The sequence below is a fragment of the Vombatus ursinus genome, unplaced genomic scaffold, assembly GCF_900497805.2.
Source record: "Vombatus ursinus unplaced genomic scaffold, bare-nosed wombat genome assembly UNPS02014821.1, whole genome shotgun sequence".
NCBI lineage: Eukaryota > Metazoa > Chordata > Mammalia > Diprotodontia > Vombatidae > Vombatus > Vombatus ursinus.
Genome location: NW_020954599.1, coordinates 45,764,653 through 45,782,727, shown reverse-complemented (window position 1 = coordinate 45,782,727; position 18,075 = coordinate 45,764,653). Strand labels below are relative to the sequence as shown.

Below are 18,075 nucleotides of genomic sequence, written 5' to 3'. Positions count from 1 at the left end.
ATCACTTAAATTATTCTAAACTGAACTAAACTAGGCAACTGTAATGGTTGGTCCTGGAGAACAAGAGCAGCTAGGTGGTTGGCCCTGGAGTCAGGAATACTCCTCTTCCCGTGTTCAAATCTAGCCTTAGACACTAGCTGTGTGACCCTTAGCAAGTCACTTAACCCTGTTTGTGCCAGTTTCCTCATCTGTAAAATGAGCTGGAGAAGGAAATGGCAAGCCACTCCAGTATCTTTGCCAAGAAAACCCCAGATGGGGTCATGAAGAGTCAGACATGATTGAAACACGATTGAGAAATAACCTGGAGAGCAGTCAGTCATCAAACAATTATTAAAGGTTTAATACATACCAGGCCAAGCACTGTGCTAAGAACTAATGATACAAAGAAAAGCAAAAGTACAGCCCCTTCACTGAAAGGAGCTCAACAATTCTAATGGGAGAGAAAACATACAAATAGCTATGAACATACAAGATATATACAGTGAAAAAGGAAAATAATTTTGGAATGCAGAGATTAGGGAAAGAGACAGGTTAGGAAATGCTTCCTGCGGAAGGTGGAATTTGAGCTGAGTCTTGAAGGAAGCCAAGTTAAGGAGCTGAGAGGCAGAGGTGAGGAGGAAAAGCATTCCAGGCATAAGGGATTTGCCAGTTCAAATGCAGAGTAGGGAGATGATGGAGTGACTTGTATGAAGAAAGCTGAATCCTAGAATACTGAGGCAGGGCCAAGGAGTCAAGTGTAAGAAGAATGCCTACCTCCACTGAGGGAGTACCCATGTCACTGAGATCATCCATGCCTGAAAGAGGCAAGAGGCTCAGGCACCAGGAACCTGGGCATTGCAGGAGACATTATTTTACTATTTATGTTTTGGACAGTCTTCAAGGTTCATTATTTTTCTAAAACATTATTCATTAAGCCTTTAAGAATATAAAACTGGAAACTAAAAAACCTAACCTGTACCTCATTTCCAAATGGATTTTGGGAGAAAATTAATGGTGTCATTAAATGCAGAGAGGTATAGTTTATGAAAAATAATACTAATATTTACATAATATTTTATAATTACAAAATGCTTTCACATGCATTATCTCATTTGATCCTCATAATCTTGTAAAGTATGTAATATAAGTTCTAGGGGTTTTTTGGTCCAGATCTCTGACTTCACTGGAATAGAGCACTCCCATTGTATAAACACCCCTGACCCCTAGCTCCCCTTACAGATAGGAAACTTGTTTGTAGCTTATAGTCTTACAGAGTTTTCTGAAGCACACTGATTAAGTGACTTGCCCATGGTCGTACAACTACTATATCAGAAGCCTAACTTGAACCCCGATTCTCCTGACTCTGCACTAGCCTGATACAATACCACGTGGCCTTTCTAATTCAAGTGTATTACCTTTATTTTTTCCAAGTGAGGTAATATGTCCACGGTAATGAATTTTATAAGCAGATGATGGCCCCAAGACTCAAAGCCTTGTCTTCAGTCAAAGGGCCGCACTTGAGGACCTGGAGGGCCACTTGTGACCTCAGGCCACAGTTTCCCCACCCCTCTGCTAGTCACTTAACATTTCAGGGGTTTTAGTTTGCTCAGTAAAGTGAAGGGGCTGGTCTTCTAGGGTTCCTTTTTTTAGCTCTAAGTCTTATCATCGTATATGTGATCAGAAAATAAGAAGAGGCTGGTTATGTATGAACCTGGACAGACTTTGAGAGATAGTGGAGGATAGAAGGGCCTGGTACTATGGTTCTATGGTCCATAGGGTTACAAAGAATCAGCCACGACTGGATGACTGAACAGAACATACGAATAGGGCATAAGAGTCAACGCAATTCCCATTGGTGAGATAGGCGGTGAACAACATGGGCCACCAGCACAGGGGGGCACATTGTTTATTGAGGATTTATGGAGAGACCAGGGATTTCAGAGCATGAGAAGTGTGTGGAAAGGCTGTTGTGTTCTGCTTAGGTCAGTTATACCAATGACCACCCAGATGTATCAAATTAAATAACAGCTTTCCTCCAGGTTGCTTTAAGATGCTATACAAAGAATGTTTAAACATGATAATAAAGGAAAAGAGGGGTGAAAGCTTTGTGAGGAGAAGGAAACAGGAGGGGAAAATATATATATGTGTGTATATATATAAACAACAGGTGCATTCAACACGTAACAGATATTTGGATTGTATGGAATACTCATTTCGGTACCATTTACTGTGAGATATAAATAAATCAACCTGGAATGTAGATAGAAATGATTTTTTTCCCTATATAAGCATTTAGTTTTTAACCTCTATTTTCTATCCTGTGTGATTCTTGTCCAATGCCCACTCTCAACAACTATACTCAACAAACGTTTCCAAACACACCACTTCTTCAACTTCTTTTTGTGTTTTGCCTTCCATTAGATTGTGAGCTCCTTGAGGTCAGGGACTGTCTGTTGCCTTACTTTGTATCCCCAGCACTGGTGCCTGACACAAAGTGGGTTCTTAATGAATGTTTATTGACTGTCTAGCCTACCATTCTCCTGCTGAAGTAACTTGTAAATGATTAGAGAGCATTGGACCTGAATCATGGTGAGCCAAATGAAAAGTCTAGAGACAGAGCTTCTGGATAATTAATAATGAATATATTAATTAGGCTAGCAAATAATAAATTGAGGTCAATAGTCTCTCTCATAACCAAAGACTTCAAATTAATATTGCTGAATGTTTAAATACCTTTTGGAAAGGGGGTGTCCCTGAGGGTAAAAATCAACTCTAATTGGCGAACAATCAATGAGAGAATGAATATTATAATGAGAGGTGGGCTTTTTCTAATGAAAGGCTGGGAGAATGTGACTTTGGTCATGTCAGCACTACTAGATCATTCCAGTTCTAGCAGTAAATACAAAAGAATCTCTTCTCTACCAGTTCTTATTAGAGCTGGACGATGGTGAGGTTACAGTAAGCATTCCACCTAGAAAAGATGGTCTGGGTGGGGTGAATTGACCTTGAGAGACTGGGCTTTGAATGAGAGAGCAAGAAGAGGATGTTTGGGTTCTGTATATAAAATTGGTTATTAATATGATAAGAAAATAATCATTTTTCTCAATGGTTACTTATCTTGGATAGAGCAAAATGGAGATTATTCAGGAATATTGTTCAGAAAGGTATGGCCAGACCTTGCTTTTGTCTGCGGTGACTGGATTGTCATAGATGGGCTCTGTTTCTTTTATTTCCTCTTGACCTCTTTTCACTACTTTTTCAATAATCACAATAATACTTTTAATGCCTATCAGGGCTGGGCACACAATATATATTTAATGAGCTACATGCTTGTAGATTGATCCCTGCTTTGTGCTTTAAAAGCACATTTTGTTATTTGATTTTATAGGATTTTTTCATTATAAAAATTTTTGCTTATTCTTTTCCCACTATCAGCCTAACAAAATTTCTATAGATAATAGATTAATAGTAGATAGTTTTTTTTTATTATAAATACAACTGATGATACAACCCAGTCCAGGAATTTTCCCATACATTTCAGCAGCCCAGATTACCAGCACCTCCACCTAAGGCACTTAGCTCACCCCAGCCCACCTAGATTACCTAATTAGCTTACTTGACATTCCTTTCACTGTCTTACTTGGCCCACCTCAAATCATTTACCACTCCTTAATACCATCCAGATCCTTTCACTGTCCTTTTTGTATATAAGCATGAGTCTCACTTCTGCTGACATTACAATAAACCTTGCCACTTGACTGGAAGATGATTTGAGTGTGTGAATTCGTTCCAGACAACTCCACCTTGTACCTTGACATTTCGGGGTTCCCAGCAACCCCAAACTGGGTCACAACCAATTTGTTGTTTTCCCTCTTTCTGTTTTACCTTCCTCTTTTTCATAGTACATTTTTCACTTCAGAATTTCTAGTGAAGAAATCTCTGTCTCTCTCCTCTCCCCTTCCACTTCCCTTCTTTTTTGCCCCCATCTCCTTCTCTCTCTCCCCCTCCCTCCCTCTCTCTCTCTCTGTCTCTGTCTCTCTCTCTCCAAATAGGCATAGTCAAAGAGAACAAAGTGTTTCTTACTGGCTTTGTTGTAAATACATGTGTCTCATCCTGCATCCTAAATCCCATCACTAGGAGACAGATAACGTTTCATCATTGGTCCTCCAAGATACTGGATGGTCATTTCATTGGGAAGGAGATATATAATAGATTTCTATTAATTAAAAAACACACACACACACACAAAGTAGAGAGATGGAGGGTATGGAATGTTAAATGAACTTTCAGGAGAGATCATTATCATTACTTTTACTTAATCATTTTGCTTTGTCACAAGAGAGCCCTCAGGTTGGAGATAATCTGAAAATGTAATATGAAAACAAAACACATCACAAAACTTTTTTTTAAAGAGAGAGAATGAAAGACATAGTGAGGGTAAGCAAGCTTTCACATATTACTAATGATTTTTGCATGAGAAGTGATTTGCTTGTACTAGGTCCTTAATAAAGGAATTACTAAATTGGAAAGGGAAAAAAAACAAAAACAAAAACCTAGCAGTACAGGTGGGAGATGATGAAGGCCTGGACCAGAGAGTGGGGAAAAGGGTAACATGAGTAACATTTTGGAGAGTTAGACTTGATAGAATTTGACAACTGACTGGATGTGGTGGGTAAGGAATGATAAGGAAGCAGGTGATGGATAATGATCCTGAGTGCTAAGGAACAAGTGAATATATAGGAAAAGAATCAGAAGAGAGAGTGTCACTGAAGCAAAAGAAAGGCTATGGAAGAGGAAAGGGTAGTCAGTAGTGTCAAAAATAGTAGGGGGGTCAAGGAGGATATTTTTCTAAATAAATAATTCAATTCTGTGAGCACATCCTGAATTATTATTCATCAGGCTTTGACAGTTCACCCTCCCATCCCAACACATCCCCCAGAAATACAATTTTAAGCAAGAGTAAAAGAAATCCCAATTCCTATGAAGAAATTAAGAACCTTCTTCCATTAAACTTTGACTGCTCTCAATCTGTGATGAAGCTAACCCAGTTTTTAACTCTTGCTTTGGACCTGCACTTAGGTCTGTTAACCCCTTCAACCTGCTGCACTGGAGAATTTTAAACCGAAAGATCTTAACTCCAGTTTAGCATCAAAGAGGTGCTTGCTACCTTTCACTAGCTCTGGTTACCTACACAGTGTCTACAAAAGAAATTTGGCTTCCTGCTGCTCAAGACTCCTTATCAGTATTCTAGACAAATCTCTGAGTCTGCACCAAACTCCATGGATGTTAACTTCTGATGGGGCAGGGGGAGTTCCACTCACTCCCTTCCCCCCCCCTTTTTTGAAACTCCCTGTCTGTAATCTAGAATTGCTAAAGATCATTTAGTCAACCTAGCAATCCCAAGCAGTTTTAGAACTTGGTTCAAGGCAACCAGTTTCCTTTCGTCTTTCTGAACATTTAGCCACATTTGAACGTAACGGAAGAGTTTTTTAAACAAAGTTGCACGGTGGTTTCCTCATAGCAAGTTAAACATACACTCTATATGACTCAATAACCCCCGTCCCTCCTCTTGCTTAAGTTCAGAACCAGAAAAATAAAATAATGATTGAAGTTCAACAAACCAGGTCATATAAAATGATACTGATGGATGTGGAAAAGCACTGAGAAATTATCATAACAGCATTCTCAGGCATCATGAGTTGAGGACACTGAATAGCCCTTTCCTAAGTGAATTCACCAGCTAGAGCTCCTTAATGAGCAGGAGCTGCTGCTGCCAGCTGGTTAGGAATGAAGTCTAATTGGAATGCCTTGTTTTACTTTAGACCATAATGCACACGTGTCTGACTCTCCTCGCCTCGCCTCTGCCTCTCCGTCTGCCTCTCTGCCTCTCTCTGTCTTTCTGTCTCTGCCTCTCTCTGTCTCTCTGTCTCTCTCTCGGTCTCTGTCTCTCTCTCCCTCCCTCCCTCCACGCTCTTCTATTAAAACAGAAATGTTTGTGTTCATTCAGTATTGTATATAGACTTGTCAATAGGACAGAATCTCCCCAGTAAACTTGATCTTAGTGAAATTGGAACTAGTGGGCATATTGTGTTTGTTCAGCTATAACTGACAATTATAGAATGCCTCTAAATAACCCGATTACAATCTTTTCACAGATGCAAGTATTGGCATTATGATGAAAACCTGCTCACTTCCAGTGTTGTCATTGTCTTCCATAATGAAGGATGGTCAACTCTCATGAGAACGGTTCACAGTGTAATTAAAAGGACACCAAGGAAATATTTGGCAGAAATTGTGTTAATTGATGATTTTAGTAATAAAGGTAATGAATTATAGAATTAACATTATATTTTCCCCCTTCAAAAAACTTAATTGTCCAAATAATATTAAAAATGAGACCTTAGAAACGTATTAGCTTTTCTAAGCTGTGGGTTCCTCCAAGAATAGAAGATAAATGGATTTTTATAAAGTCAAAAAATTTGAGATTTTAAAGGAAACTATCGGTTTATGTCATAGTGAGTCATTTGAGGTAGGTCAGTTTAAGAAGTCTTTGAATGACTAATTATTTTTGGTAGGGACAGAGATTTGCCTCAATTTTTTGGCCTTAGATTCTATAAGAAATTAATAATAAAGGAAATTTATTGAACAGCTTAAAAATGCTACCGTCTCAATTGTGTTATAATGGTATGCTGAATCCATCCATAATTGCCAAAACAGAGATCATGACCTGTTTCTCTGCCTAGGAGTTTGGCACTTGATTGATGTTATCAATATTGACTTTGATAGGGAAAATGTATTTCTAGTTTAGGTTTATAAGAAGCTGCTCTTAAAATTCATTTTGTTCTAAACTTGATTTAAACATTTAAATAAAATGAAAATATCTGTTGTCTTTTCAGGAGCCACTTCTAAGAACAAATATTGGTTAATCTTTGAACAGTTTTACAAAAAAAAAAAAAGATATTGTTATAATGGTTTTCTAGTTTTTTTGATAGGAGCATATTTTTTTGCCAACAACTGTTCTCAAGTGTAAAATTGCATGTGCATTCCAAACACCAAAAATATAGAATGAGAGATAGAGAGTTCCTACTCAAAGACAAATATAGCCTGGACTCTAAATAAACCCAGACTTGTATTTATTATTTTTTTTTCCTTTGTCACTGAAGTGTTAAGTGAGACTCTGGAAATTGGCCAAGTAGGCAGCCCACTCAACAGCATCAAAATATTTTGTCTCTTCTCATTGAATGCACATTGGGGAAAATACTCAACAAGCTAGGTTTTAGTTAGATTTCTTTTTTCCTTGCCCAGAAAGAGTGGTGCCATGTGATAAAATCTAAAAACATTGGTCAGATTGTATAGGGTATGAAAACATAATTAGTAAATGTAGACAAACAGGCAGTAAGTGCCTAATGTATTGAGCACTTGCTAAGTGGTTGGAACACATTTTAGACAAATATTAGTCCTAACTTCAAGTTATATTAGGCTTGACAACACTTTTCTCCAACATTTGAATTTAACCACTCCCACAATAAGGGTAACCATTTGGTTAGGGGCTTACACAGCCTCTAGTATCTTTGTAAAGTAGCAATCACAACCCTGATCTTTTACTCATGTGGTACCACCAACAGAAGGAAATAGAAACATAACCTGCCCACTTCCTTCCTCTCCCTTTCTTTGTGCAACTGATTCTCAATTTTTGAAATCTGTGTGTTAGAACGTACTGTATTTTTTTAAATGCAGTAGTAGCAAGTGCATTTAATTTAGAATATTATAATTTGGTAATTGGCAAAGGCATCCTTAGTAAGAGGAAGAATCACTGCCCTAGAAAACAATTGTTTTTGGAAAATGTGTTTGAAAATTATTTAAAGAATTTTTTTTAAAAATCAAAGTCCACAAAAACGGCATTAAAACTGGAAGTACCACCTTTCAGGTCATAAAGATTTGGAAAGTCCCCTTTGTTAATAAATACACATAGAAAAAAGGAGCGTCCTAAAAGGAAAATGAAGAAACATTAAAAGATTTGTAATCCAGAAACAAACCTCGAAGGAAAAGGAGAACAGTAGTTTGCAGGGTTTGTTTTTCCCCCTATTTCAAGTATAAGGTTTTATAATAAATCTTTTTGTTTCTTGAAATATTTTTAATTTAGTGTTTTTAGAATGTACTTGAGAGGCAACATGGCCTGGTGGGTAAAGAACAGACTTTGAAGCTAAGAAGACCTGGGTTCAAGCCCTACCACTGACTATGTGATCTTAGACAAGTCATTTTAACCTCTCAATGAGGTTCGAAGACTATAAATTGTAAAGAAGATGCCAACGTGCCTGGGAAGATGGCGTTTCCTCATCTGGAATACCTCTTAAACCAATGAAGTCACAGACCTAGCCCTTACCCCATAATTTTAAGGTTTAGTTTTGAATGTGGCTCCGAGTACATGTAGTTCAAAGTACTTAGAACCAACTTTTTGGCAAATCTTGGCATGTTTCTGTTTTGATTCTTACCTGAAGGACACAAGATCTTAAGTTCATTTTTTTTATTCCAAAGAACTGTAAAAGCTGAAAGTCATATGTCTATTAATTACACAGTACTTGATTTGTCAGGTTTGAATGAAAGGTTGCTTTTGGTCTCCATTTTTAAATTCAGAAAATAGTCCTTTTTCCTGGAGTTTTACTTCAAAGGTCAAAGCATTTCCAAATATAAAGCTTCTGGGAGGAAGGATGATGAGCCTACTTTATAAAGAAGTAAATTGAAATCCATAAAGATGAACAGACTCTTCTCAATTCTAGTTTGGAAGATGGAAATAATAGGATGTCCTCACTAGAAGAGTTATGGGCCATTGTCCCCCTTTTACTGTGCCATTCTTCATCACTTAACATGTACCGATCTTTGGAACCCATGTTTTTCCTTAAACATTTTGACCAGCATCCTAGTACCTTTATTTAAGAGAAACTTGGATTTTCCCTGAGGATGCTACATCCCTGGAAAACCCACTCCATTAGTGGCTGTTCCCTCCCTACTCACAACCAACCCCCCCACCCCCGACACACACACACACACACACACACACACACACACACACACACACACATACTCCCTTGTACTCATGGGACCAGGATGAGGGGTAAGCATCCTTCCTGTTATACACTTTTCTTTCCAGACCATTCCTCTACATCCATCCCTCAGTGCTTTCCCTTTTTTTGAGTTCTGTTTATTCCACTTGTAGTGTCTGTATCTCTCCATCTATTTACCTCTAGGTCATAGAATCATAGAATTTCAGAGTTGGAAGGCTATTCATTCATTTTAGTTGTGTCCAACTCTTCCTGACCCCATTAGGGGTTTTCTTGCAAAAATACTGGAGTGGTTTTGCCATTTCCTTCTCCAGCTCATTTTACAGATGAGAAAACTGAGGCAAACAGGGTTAAGTGACTTGCCCATGGTCACACAACTAGTAAGTGTTGAGGCTATATTTGAACTCAGGAAGATGAGTCTTCTTGATTCCAGGACTGGCTCTCTATCCACTGGGCCACTTGTCTGCCCTAACAACCTTCTAGTCTAACCCATAATAAAAAAAGAATCCATTTTACACCGTATTTTACATAAGAAGCATTACAGCTCTGAATTTAAAGTTGTGAAATCTAGGTTCAAATCCTTGCTCTCTGCCTATCTCTGTGACCAAAACATTTTACCTCTCTGGACTTCCTATTTCCTTATCTGTCACATCATAGGGTTGGTCTGGGTAACCCTGAGGTGCCTGTCAGCTCTAAATCTGGGGATCCCAAGTGATCCCCAGGCTTTTACTTGAAGAGCTCTGGGTAAAATAAAACCTGCTGTCTCCCAAGACAGCCCATTCCATTCGTTATAAATACGAGATCTCCCCTTACTTTAATCCTAAATTTGACTCTTTACAACTTTCACCTGTATCTTCTATCTGGGACCAAAAAAGAATAAGTCAACCCTTCAAATTCTTGAAGATGACCATTTTATTTCCTGAGTCTAATTTTATCCAGGTTAAACATCCCCAGTTCTTTCACTCAATCTTCCAGGCCCCATGTGGCAGAAACTTGAGTTCTTTCACCATCCTGGTTGCCTTCCTCTGAATGCTCTCCAGGTTATCAGTGTCTCTCTGAAAAGTACCACCTAGGACCTAACATAGCAGAGTAAAATGAGATTATCACCTCCTTATTCTTATAGTGTTTAGGGCTGCCTTGATTGTTCACCAAAACCTCCAGATCTCTTTCCAGACCAACAGCTATCTAATCATGTCAGACATTTTGCACATCTGAAGCCTGGTGGTGGTTGTTATTTGTTGTTTTAACCCAAGTGTAAAACATAATCCCATTAAATTTCAAGATCATTTGGGATCCTAACTCTATCATCTAGTATATTCACTAAACCAGTTTTGTGTCATCCTACACATTTCACAAGTCTGCTTTATGCGTTTATCCAAGAAATTGATTAAAACGTTAAACAGCAGATTTCTAGGGCATTCCACTGGAGGCATCCCTCCGAACTGATATTGAACTGCTATACACAGTAGGTCTTAAATCAGCGGGAATTTTTTGTTGTTGTTGTTGTTTGGTTTTGTTTTTGTTTTTAATTGGATTGTGGCTTAGCAATCATTAGACTACACAGCTCATGTTGCATCCTGGGCCATGGATAGCCTAACCTTAGAATTTGAAGAACAGACCCCACCCCCCACCCCCAAGCTTTGTTCCTGGCAATAGAGATTAGTTTTACATTAATTATTTATCAAAACAACTAAGGGATCTCAGGAAGGACATAAAAACAATAAATTATTTCTTGTGCTGAGTTAGTAATTTCATTAATAAAGTCACTGATTTAAAAAAAATCAAACCCTTACTAAATAGGGAAATGCCCCAATTTTCCTAGGGGGGAGGTATCAATGCTAGAATATTTTTATTTATACTCATTAAATGATTATGATAACTAACCCATGTATTAATAGAAATCTTTAACTTTTTTAGTGTAAGTACCTATATATGGGTATCTGTCTAGCAGGCTTTCTGAAGATGAGCCAAGTGACTGTTATGTATGTCCAGATTGATTTGCTCATTTAAACAACCAGCTCTTCTCTCAAAGTAGCTGTTTTTTTGTTGTTGGGTTTTTTTTTTGTGGTAGTATATTTATGGACCAATTTTTAGACTCTTTCAAAACTGGGCCTCATTTTTGTGTGTCTACAAGCCAGCTATTATGAAAGCTTCCAGAAACCAGTTCTGCCTACAGTCAGCCAATCACATGTGTGTTTAGGGATATAAACAAAGCCTGTTTTCATGCAGAGGGAAGTCGTGATGGAAACATTGGCATAATGTGATCAAACTTGTTGCAGCATGCTAAAATTTCTCCACCAAATGAAGACTGTAGATGTTCCAACACTTGCAGTACGAAGAAAGCGATACACCTTCACTTTTGCTCTCTTTCTTGGCCAGGGACCCCTTTGTGTGATCTCATGTTACAGATTACTATGAACACTATGCTTTTGAAAAAAGTAATCCAGGGGCAGCTAGGTGGCACAGTGGATAGAGCACCAGCCCTGGAGTCAGGAGAACCTGAGTTCAAATGTGGCCTCAGACGCATAACACTCACTAGCTGTGTGACTCTGGGCGAGTCACTTAACCCCAATTGCCTTACCAAAAAATAACAAAACAAAACAAAACAAAAAGTAATCCAGCCAGGATCAGATTAATATAAACAGAGGAGAGAAGAGAGGAAAAATATGAGTTTAATGGAAGAAAGCACAAACTCAACAATTATAACTATAAATGTGAATGGATTAAATTCTAATAAAAAGAAAGATCAAAGAAAGTCGAGAAAGTAATGGATAAATAGCCTACACTATAGTCATATTTAAATGAATGGATATAATATTTGCAGATAATATTCATCCTGAAAAATCTTGAGCTAATGTTTCTGTTCAAAGCAAACTGTGTATTCTCCAAAGCTTATAGAATTTAACTCCAACTGAAAGTCTAAACTGGCAAAAAATAAGTATAATAATTATGATTCTTTTAACATTTATTAGCCTTATGCTTATTTTTCACTCTTGTTAAGAAAACTAATCCTACGTAATGCATACTAAGCTGAGGTGTAACCAAATAGATGCACTTCTGTTTTTATTGTTTTCCTTTTAAATCAATACAGCAAGCAATATAACTTGGATTTTCTTACTGTATGAACAGTCTCCATCAAAGCTATGTAGCTATAGTTCGATTATTCAGTTGAGTTTTCTATGGCCTATCCATATTTCCTGGGGAAATGGTGTTAGAATTAACTTATAAAAATAAACCTAACTAACAATATTTGTGTATTTTTTTTTCCCATTTTTTCACAGCACACTTAAAAGATAGACTAGATGAGTACATTAAGCAGTGGAATGGCCTGGTGAAGGTATTTCGAAATGAGAGACGAGAAGGTCTAATTCAGGCTCGAAGTATTGGAGCTCACAAGGCCAAACTTGGACAGGTAGGAGAAATTTCATGTATAGCTTCATCTCCACTGAAGACTCACTCACAGAGCTCAGGGAAGAAAACAGAGATCTTTTGAGGTTAGAAGTGTTAAAGCGTTTGATGAAAACTATAAATTGTGCTTGTCCAAGTAGATTGTTGTTTAAATGATCTTTTATTCAAATGAGGAATACTAGTTTAAACAGACATCGCATGTATCCCAATTTAAAGTAATGCTATCTCTGTCTTTAAATGATGTGTGATGTGGTACATATGCAGAAGTAATTTGTGTTCTATCACCTTGCCTCTTTCTTTTTAAAGGTTCTGATATACCTTGATGCCCATTGTGAGGTGGCAGTAAACTGGTACGCACCACTTATAGCTCCTATATCTAAGGACAGGTAACAAACACTTTTCTTCTCTTTTTGTTTGTTTGATTTTTTTTTCCTCTTGTTTAAAAGTAATCAGCTTCTTAGGGCTCAGTTCATTATTTCAGTTTGTCCTAAGTGCTGCCATTTTATCCAACTGGTATTTTTTAGGGGAGATCATACCAGACTGATATAATATCTGATATTTATGAGGTAAGCTTAGAGATCCCTCTCCAATAGAGAATGAACCTGTAGAAATCCTTTTCTTCATTTATAAGTACATTTACCCAAGAATAATTTTAAATATCCCCATTTAAACTGGGGCATCAGAAAGACTTAAAATGACCATGCTTTGAAGTGAGCTTCTTTGTTTGGAGGCCAGGCCTGCACTTTCCTTGGTACAACCCTCCAGTCCTGGAAAGGGAATATAGTGGGAAACGTAAGAACTCCCAGTGAGAAAACTCACCACCAGTGCAGATCCAAAATTGTTCTGCAAATAAGAATTTTGGAGAGTTACCTAATGACTTACCTGGGGTCACCCCAGTTTCCACATTCTGCTCTATTCTCTTTGCCATACCTGCCTTTCTTAAGTTTTTAAACCCACTGTTCCATCCTCTTTTCAAATACCACTTTTGCTGTAGGAAGGAGAGAAGGAAAGGAAGGGAAAAGAGGGAGGAACAGAGGAAGAAAGGAAGGAAGGAAGTATACCAGCAGTTATTAAGCACTTACTGTATGCCAGGCGCTGTACTAAATACTTTAAAAATATTATCTCTTTTGGTCCTCACAACTATCCTAGGAATTGGGTGCTATTATTATCCTTATTTTACAGTTAAGGAAACTGAGGCAGAGGTTAAATGACTTGTACAGCATCACACAGATAGTAAGTGTCTGAGACCATATTTGAACTCAGATCTTCCCAACTCCAGGCCCAACACTCTATTAGGTACACTACTTTTTTAAATGTGAGATAGTGACCAGTAACCCCAGTGTCTTAAAATTTTTTCCAGGTTAGGTCTTTAATTTCCTCAAGAGATTTTGTTAACTTAGAATTATAATAGTTGCTTCACCTCTGCTTATGAACCTAAAGGACCTTCTAGAATTTAATGTCATTACTCAATTCCAAGACTTTCTAGGTGGTTATTAGAAGGCAGTAGCTTGTTCTTAAAGGCATCAATGGTCCTAAGCCACAACTACAGTTCTTTGGGAATCCAGGAAAATTAAACATGCTAAATCCAGACATGCCATTATAGTGGCATCTTTTAATGGTTAGAAGTGGCTTAGCTTGAACAAATTAAGAACCCTCCTTCCTTCCAGGACCTCACTTTTCCCTATTGATATTTTTCAGGTTCCTATCAAGGGTTAAAAAAAATTATAGTGAACTTGGAAAGGGAAAAAATCATGGAATTAGCACAAAACCTCATAATCTAGAGCAGGAAGGGATCTCAGAAACCATCTGGATCAACCCTCTCGTTTTACAAGTGAGTTAACTGAAACCCAGGGAGTTTGTGACTTTCCCAAGGTCACCCAGAGAGTGTCAAGGATGGGGTAGTAACAAAGCCAAGGCTCTTTCTACTGTGTCATGCATCTGTGCATCAGTTTCATTAAGAGTCTGTTATTGATTTCTCGTTTCATGTATTACTTGGTAGAAGATATGATCGTAGTTCATTAAATGATGTTAAATGTTCTACATTTTGGTTTCTTTTTCCTCCCCTTAATTTAGAGAAGAAAATTACATTCTTAGAAAAGTTTGCTGGCACAATCAGTAGCCAGCCATTGCTAGACCTCTCCAGGGAAAAGAAAAGAAACACAAAATGCACTTTAAATTGCTTGAGGAATAAGAATCAATCAACATTTATTAAGTGTCTACTGTATGCCAGGCACTATACTAAGCTCTGATAGAAGAAGGATAAAAGATTACATAAGAAAAAAATAAACATGGAACTATATGTAGATATACTTAGAAAATAATAGTAAGACTTGTAAGAAATCTTAACCCCTCTGAGCTTGTGCCTAACAACACAATTTCAGCCCTGGAAATACTTGTTTTTTCTTTAACCCTGGTCATGCCATCTTACCTCTTCATACTATTTTAGAGTAATCTGGTACAGAAAAAGCCCACTAATACTTTTGAAGTGTTGATCCAGACTTTTAAGATGTTACTAGGAATTGATCATTCATAAAAAAATCTGAAGAGTTATAAGGAATGTTTATATGGCTTAAAGCTTATGAGGGGAGGCATAATTTGGTGGAAGAAGGAAGTAAATCAGAAGTGAAAAAAAAAACCCATCAAGAATTTGAGATTGATCTGTTTCATTGATTCACCAGACAACTCCTTTCACCTTTTGTCTTCATTTTCCACTTTACAAAATTCAGGAAATCCCTGCCTATTTCTCTTTGCAAAGAAATTGAGGTTTAGTTAATATGTAAACTGCCTTGAAGCCCCCTGAAAGACGCCATGTAAAGTCAAGATAATACTTGGTTTAGAACAGGAATATAACTTTTTTTTTTCAAGTAAATACTAGGTGCAGGACCATGTTAATTAGTTGAAAATAGGCCTTATGTCTAGCATAGCGTAAATATGCTTTGATACCATTTCTGCAGAAGTTACTTTAAAAATGTGAAGTAGAAAAAGTAGAGCTAACTTTCTTTCTAATGTGGTATAGTGAGAAGAGTTATGGATTTGAATTGGAGGACCTCAGTTCAAATTCTGGCTCTCTACCTGAATGATCTTGGGTAAATAACTTCTCTTTTCTAAGCCTCACTTTCCTCATCTGTAAAATGAGAGGCTTTGACTAGATAAGCTTTAAATTTCCTTTCAGCTCTACATCTGTGATCCTAATCTGTGAACCTAGGGTTTCTCTTAAGGGCAATAAGAAAGTGACAGTCCAGAGAATTCTGGGAGAATTCCTTTAATCTTACAGTGCCTTTAGCCCTCCTTGTGGGCAATTGTAATGAGAATAATAATAATAGCTAACATTTATATGAAGCTTGCTATATGCCAGGTACTGTACTAAGCACTTTACAATTATCCTCAAAACAGCTCTGGAAATTAGGTGCTAGTATTATCCCCATTTTACAGATGAGGAATCTGAGGCAAACAGGTTGCGTGATTTGCCCAGGGTCACACAGCTAGTCAGTGTCTGATGCTAGATTTTAACTCAGGTCTTCCTGACTCCAGGCCAGGCACTCTATCTACTGTGTCACCTAGAATAGAATGAAAACTCAAAGAGAAACAATTCTCCTTGTTTTTCTCCCACATCATCATTGTAGAGCAAGGGGTCTTAATGTTTTTTTTTTTTGAACTGTCTAGTGAAACCTCTGAACCGATTCTCAAAATAATATTTTTAAATACATAAAGTAATATACATAAAATTACAAAGGAGACCAGTTATATTTAAATGATGTTATAAAAATAGAGTTTTCTACAAGTTCATGGACCCAGGTTAAGAACTCCCCAGGCTCTTTTCCCACTTGGATTCTGTACTTTCAAGATAACGTAATATTTGTAAAGCACTTAGCACATTTCTTGGAACACAGTAGTGCATAATGAATGCCAGGTACCTACATGGTTAGGGAAGATGCTAATCTCTATTTTAGTAAATAAATAAAGAAAATTCTTTAAGATAAGAGGAGTGAAGCAAGGATAATATTTATCTTTTCAATGCTAAATTTTATATCTTTTTGATTTTCTATCCAGGGCAGCCTTTCCATGAAATTAAAAAAGGCAAGATACTCTGCTTTAAACATGGAGACCATTCCTTGCTTTTGTTTGGCTTTGGGCCTTCCTTTCCCCTGCTGGAGATTGGGTGGATTAGGGCAAGGGTAGGGGGAATTTGGTTTCTTTTCAAGAAAAGTAGTAGTTCTGTACCTTTCCTGGCAGTCTTTTTTCAGAGGTAGGAAATGCTAATGTCCATCTCTCCATTAACTGCCCTGAAGGAATAAAATCAACAAGAACAGAAACAACCAAGGCTGTGCTATAAGCTCTTCTCCCTAACTCATTCATTCACATATTTGTTTTCAGGGAAGGGAAGTGACAGGCTGGTAGTGGTTTAGTCACAAGCTTCAGTGCCTAGAAGAACACGTAAAGGAGAAAGCATTGTTAACAAACTCAACAACTCGATTATTTGCCCTTCCAGTATGTCCTTGCATCCCACTCTTGGCCTCCTTTATTCCTTCCTTGTCAAAAAGAAAAGGGGAATCCATTTTTTCCTCCAGTGGGGCAGTTCCTTAATCTGTTTGCCACTAGATTTAGAAGATTATGACAAACTTACAAATTTGACAGCATCATGGGACATGTTAGATTAGGTAGTTTTCAGTTCTTGAGTTTAAAATGCTTTTTCATTTTCTGTAAATGTTTCAGAACTACATGTACTGTGCCTCTAATAGATTACATAGATGGGAATGATTATTCCATTGAACCACAGCAAGGTGGGGATGAAGATGGTTTTGCCAGAGGGGCCTGGGACTGGAGTTTGCTATGGAAACGTATTCCACTAAGCCACAAGGAAAAGGCCAAAAGAAAACATAAAACTGAGCCTTATCGGTAAAGAACATTGTTTTTTTTTCTTCTGAAGTCAAGTGTTTCTCTAAGTGGTTTGTTTGTTTTTCCCTCCTCATGAACACGTGTAAAATATATGGGTCCATACCCCTCCATTTCATCTTTCCTGCAACCATCACTACACTACAGAACCGTATGTACTGTGCCGATTATAGATATCATAGATGCCAACAATTTTAAAATTATACCCCAAGGGGGTGGTGACGAAGATGGGTACGCTAGAGGAGCGTGGGATTGGAGTTTGCTCTGGAAGAGAGTGCCTCTGACCCAACGGGAGAAGACAATGAGAAAGACAAAAACTGAGCCCTATCGGTAATCACTAAGTAACTTATGTTCCTCTCTAACAGAAATTAATCTTCTAAATACTTGTGTGAAACTAAGATTCTGCTACTAACAACCTCAGTGCTATATTAGATGTATTAAAAAAAAAAAGCTTCATTCCCTTTTACTAACACCATTAGTAATTAGACTACCTACTGCAAAAAATTACCTTTGCTGCTTCTCTCTTGTTGCACTTAAATTGAAATCTTTACCCAAAATGTGCTAACTGAAAATTTGCTTTTTCCCAGGGGGGAAAAAATAATGATATGAGAGCTTTGTTTTCAAGCACCATTGAATGAAATCATTCCTTCTCCACCTCTCCTATGAGAGTTGTAGTCAAATTTTAATTCTTTTGAGCATAATAAGGATGTCATATGTAACATGAAATACAGAGTGT

The 18,075-nt window shown here is 37.5% G+C and overlaps 1 protein-coding gene across 2 annotated transcripts in view; it reads left to right on the top strand.

Annotated features, from left to right (window-relative positions):
• Window positions 1-17,673, top strand: part of GALNT7 (polypeptide N-acetylgalactosaminyltransferase 7) — a 172,372-nt gene extending 154,699 nt beyond the window's left edge. The window contains exons 3-6 of one of the 2 annotated variants that reach the window (XM_027837349.1): window positions 6,135-6,301; window positions 12,320-12,450; window positions 12,753-12,832; window positions 17,487-17,673. In XM_027837349.1, coding sequence (XP_027693150.1) covers window positions 6,135-6,301; window positions 12,320-12,450; window positions 12,753-12,832; window positions 17,487-17,673 — 565 coding nt within the window. Of the gene's footprint in view, window positions 1-6,134; window positions 6,302-12,319; window positions 12,451-12,752; window positions 12,833-17,159; window positions 17,460-17,486 lie in introns of those variants that run through there. The other variant, XM_027837350.1, reaches the window with a different exon arrangement.
• The last annotated feature ends 402 nt before the right edge of the window (window positions 17,674-18,075 follow it).